The sequence below is a fragment of the Kryptolebias marmoratus genome, linkage group LG12 (assembly GCF_001649575.2).
Source record: "Kryptolebias marmoratus isolate JLee-2015 linkage group LG12, ASM164957v2, whole genome shotgun sequence".
NCBI lineage: Eukaryota > Metazoa > Chordata > Actinopteri > Cyprinodontiformes > Rivulidae > Kryptolebias > Kryptolebias marmoratus.
In genome coordinates this window covers 8,558,880-8,563,256 of record NC_051441.1, presented here as the reverse complement: position 1 = coordinate 8,563,256, position 4,377 = coordinate 8,558,880, and the positions used below count along the sequence as shown (strand labels likewise).

General features: G+C 39.3%; 1 protein-coding gene across 1 annotated transcript; it reads left to right on the top strand.

The window, feature by feature from the left end:
• The first annotated feature begins 768 nt into the window (after positions 1-768).
• On the top strand, positions 769-3,890 carry mrpl12 (mitochondrial ribosomal protein L12). Its single transcript, XM_017425336.3, has 5 exons — positions 769-973; positions 2,342-2,540; positions 2,649-2,723; positions 2,873-3,013; positions 3,326-3,890. The coding sequence occupies exons 1-5, from the start codon at positions 915-917 to the stop codon at positions 3,440-3,442; spliced, it is 591 nt and encodes a 196-aa protein (XP_017280825.1). The 5' UTR covers positions 769-914; the 3' UTR covers positions 3,443-3,890.
• The last annotated feature ends 487 nt before the right edge of the window (positions 3,891-4,377 follow it).

The window sequence follows — 4,377 nt, the reverse complement described above, 5'->3', positions numbered from 1 at the left end:
AAATAATACCTTTTCTGTTCAAATTGCCAACCCGCCACAGTGGCGTGTGTGTTGATCAAATTCACCCGCCACTTCAAATATTTACCCGCATTTGGCCGGTGGCGGGTGCTAATTTCCACCCCTGATTTTGATTGGCCAAAGCAAGAAGTGGCACAATCAGCAGGTAAAGTCACAAGCTTCTTTCCAACGTTTTAAAAATAAAATAAAAGGAATAAAATTTGTAGTGATGTGTTGGTTGTGAATGAGCTCGTTGGTTTATGTTGCTGATAGGAGTCAGCGCTCCTCTGAGAGCTGTTTTCTTCTCAGTCATGTGTGTCAAATGGTTAAATGGTCTATTGTTGCTGTTCCCCAAACCTTTTTAATTTCAGAACCTTAAAATAGCTGCAGAAGAGACTCGCAGCCCCAAATATCACTGGTTTAGGTTTACAAACATCGCTAATAAGATAAAAGTTAACAGCCTAAACTATTATCAAAGCATTTTTATCACTTGATGACTGCTGTTATTTATATTTTGTAACAATATTGAAAAAAAAAATTGCTATTAGCTTTTTTTTTAAATTTTGAATGAACTGCTGGAAATCATCTCAAGACCTCTCATTGGTTGTTTTACATCTCTCTCTCTCTCTCTCTATCTATCTATCTATCTATCTATCTATCTATCTATCTATCTATCTATCTATCTATCTATCTATCTATCTATCTATCTAGGAAAAAGGCGCAGCTCAGTTTTCGTATCTACTGTCCCTCATGGGCTCCCGTAGGTTTCCTAATAGTGCAGTGCATTGTGGGTAGGTCAGCAGCAGAGAGGACGCCATGTGCCTTTGAAGCAGTGAGACTGGAAGCGGGTCTGACTGTGAGAAACCTGATTGAGTTTTAGTTGGACTCTGGGCCCCGCAGCTCCGGGTAAAGCCAGCATGTACTGCACCGGACGCTGCCTCCGGACCGCGCTGCGGGCCGCCGCGCGCACGCACCGGTACGTGACGAGCGGCGACGGTCGGTAACAAAACCCCGGAACCGCCGTGCATCTCTTGTCTCTGTCTCCGTCTTCAAGGACAGCCGGCGGCTACTGCGGCTCGTCCTGGACGTAGAACATGTCGTTTTCTCTAAAACCCAATAAAACGCTGCAGGTGTTGTTTGACTGCAGCCGGAAGTGGTTTTCGTGTTTTTAGAAGCTAATTCAGGTTAGCCGACAGGTAATGTTAGCCTCCAGGAAGGAGCAAGATTTGGTGTTTTTGAACAACCAGCTCATTATAAAACCTGCAAACGAGTTATTGACGGTATTACTATGTTTACTATCGTGTTATTATCTGCAATTCTTTGCACAGATGTCTTTAAAAGAAAGGAAGTGCTCTTCAAAAAACTTATCTCGTTTTTTCAATACTAAGCAGGGTTGGTGCAGCTGTTCGCTTTATGTGGATTTCTGGGATAATAGCAAAGCTAAGCCTGCATAAAACAGTGAAATACGGTTGAATCCCATAGTAAATTTATATAATTGAGTAATTCATAAAATATCCTCGAAAACACAAATATGTAGTAAAGTTAACTAGGTCAAGACTGGGTCATTGTGGTTTAAATTACTATTTCAAACTAGTTGGAAAAGATATTAAGTTTGGTGTTTTCTCTGTTAGGTTTCTTGCTCCTCATGGTTCTACAGATACTGATTCACTTCTTATATGAATCTAAGCTGTTTTTAATAATATAAACTTAGAAACTTAGTTTAATGTTTCACCTGTGGAGGGCAGTAACACACCTTGAGGTGTCAACACTGCTGCAAATTAAAGAAGAAGAACATGAGCCTCTAAGGTTGTAATTTTGTTATCCAATAAGAAAAAATTAATTAAATCAGATGTTCCAAATGTGCTGTTTGTTGTCTTAAATAAGTTTTTCCTCTTGACCTCAAATGTCACGTTCAAGGAATGGGATTTTGTTTTTTTTATATTTGAAATAACCAGAAGTTGCACGTTTTAAAATACATGAAATCAACCAGATGCAGCCTTTTACAATATTAAACAAAATTGTAGTAAAGTGTGGATATTAAAAACACGTTCTTTTGTAGCTTTTTACTTTTCAGGACTCTTCCTGTGTTTGTTCTCTTTTTGAGGCAGCTAACAATTATTATAATATTTGCTGTGTGGTTATATTTTTTGGTTAGTAATTGTAGTCAGGAAAACCTGGCTCAAATTTGCTCAATAAAGTAAAATTTGCAGCCCCTAAAACCAAGAAATATTGACTTGTATTGCGTCAGATTCCATGTTTCATCTGATTAATAGGTGACCCTGCGTCCCATCTTCAAACGATGACCAGATGCAGTAATTAAATGAACTCTCTTTGAAATTTTCAGCCAACAGCTTCAGCAGCAGGCCCCGGCCTCGTGTACTCTCAGACTGCTGCAGACCAGCGCGGCCAGCCGATCAGACACCATCGCCACGCCCCAACTAGACGGAGAACCCAAACAGTATTCTCCGAAAATCCAGCAGCTCGTCAGCGACATATCTGGCCTCACCTTGTTAGAGGTGTCGGACCTCAACGAGCTCCTCAAGGTTTGGGAGAAATCCTGATAATATCATAGTACTCAGTCTAAGTCATGTTTTAAAATGGACGTTTAAGCTTATGTTGTCCAGAGATGATTTTCTTCATTTTGTTCACAGAAAACTCTAAACATTCAGGATGTTGGAATGATGCCGATGGGGGCAATGGCCGGAGGAGCTGTGTCTGCAGCTCAGGTACAAATATTTCACCGGCTGCTTTAAAACAAAGTCACAACGACAGAAAAACCCCCTTAAAATCAGCCTTAAAAAGAGCAACTATCTGTTATTGTGGCTAACAGGAAGCTACAGTGTGTGCATTACTGTTTTCTTTTTTTTGTAAAAAGGCCACAGAAGAGGAGGAGGAGGCACCAGTTAAAAAGGAGAAAACGCACTTCGTAGTAAAGCTGATAGAATTAAAAGCAGAAGATAAAGTAAAGCTTATAAAGGAAGTAAAGAACTGCATCCACGGCTTGAACCTGGTGCAGGTGAGTGACATCTGTCCAGCTGTTTGAAGGGATCTTTTTTTCCTGTTAGCATTAGATGAGCAGCAATATTGGGCTTCTTTTCAGTCATGCATCTCTTTACAATAATCTGATCACTTCTAAACCCGTTTTTGATCTAAAAACATTTGCTTATTACTTTGAGTTTGCTCTTTGTATTAAAGCAAAGGTGCTGAGCTAAGTGGTGAGAAGGATTAGAAGTTGTAAATGTCTGTGGAAACTTGATCGTAATTGTCAATCGGTGTTGCAGTTTTGCGTTGCCCACTGTCTTGTTTTCTCTGTTTCCCCTTTGATCAGGCTAAGAAGCTAGTGGAGTCTCTCCCTCAGGAAATCCGGGCTAATGCAGCCAAGGACGAAGCAGAGAAACTAAAAGCCGCCCTGGAGGCAGCAGGAGGCACCGTGGTGTTGGAGTAGACCTGTATTCTGCCGCTCTGTTGGTCATTCTCTAAGTTCTTCATATTACTGTGTTCTTTTTTATATAAAACAATGAAGAGAAAAGGATCCTAAAAAATAAAGGAAACAAAAAATGCCTTTTTTTTAATTCTTACCATCTTTTAGCAGCGTCAGATGCTGTGGTGCAGCTTCAGACTGAACTCTCCAGATGAATGACCTCCGCTCTGTTTGCCTGTGGCCTCATCTGTCTGATATCTGTACAGCACACGAGCTGCAGATATGTCGGCCTGCGTGCCGGAGCAATTCTGTGAAGGTGGTAAACTTTTCACTGAAAAAAAGTTTGAGCTGTAGGACTGTGGTTACAGATGTTAAAGGACACCAGATGTTGTATTTCAGCAGATAACAGCACAGAGTCCATATGTTCCTCATAGAAATGTTAATACAATAAAAGTGAGACGTCCTTATTTCATCTTCTCTTGCATGGTGGTGCATGCTTCAGTTTACCTAAAAATGGATGAACATTCACATTTAAAAAGAAATGGCTTTTTGTTACTGAAAGCAGTAGTGTCTCATCAAAGAATTATAGTTTTAATGTCAGTATGAACTAAAGTAGCTTTCTTAAAATCAAACTAATTTTATGGTTTGCAAAGAAAATTAATGCTTATTAGAATACTGACAAGTAAAACTAGAAGTTTTTAAAAGTGTACAGAATAATAAAATGAACATTTGCATTAAGCAGGCAAGTTATTCCATTTAAACTTGTCTTTTTAAAATTAATTTTTACCCTTAACAGCTGTTTTCTGAGTAACTATTTGGGAGAAAAGCTATTAAAATGGCTCTTTTTGCTGAATTGTAATGAAACAAAAGCAGCTTTAAGGGTGTTATCTTTTCACTCTTTCCAACTATTTTATGATGCTCCTCATTAGAGATCAGTAAACACTGTTAAATGTTTTACA

Excerpts from the sequence above, each read along its gene's own strand:
- mrpl12 (XM_017425336.3), top strand. The coding sequence starts at position 915 with ATGTACTGCACCGGACGCTGCCTCCGGACCGCGCTGCGGGCCGCCGCG. Across the intron at positions 974-2,341 it reads GCCGCCGCGCGCACGCACCG|CCAACAGCTTCAGCAGCAGG; the intron begins GTACGTGACGAG and ends TGAAATTTTCAG. Across the intron at positions 2,724-2,872 it reads GAGCTGTGTCTGCAGCTCAG|GCCACAGAAGAGGAGGAGGA; the intron begins GTACAAATATTT and ends TTTTGTAAAAAG.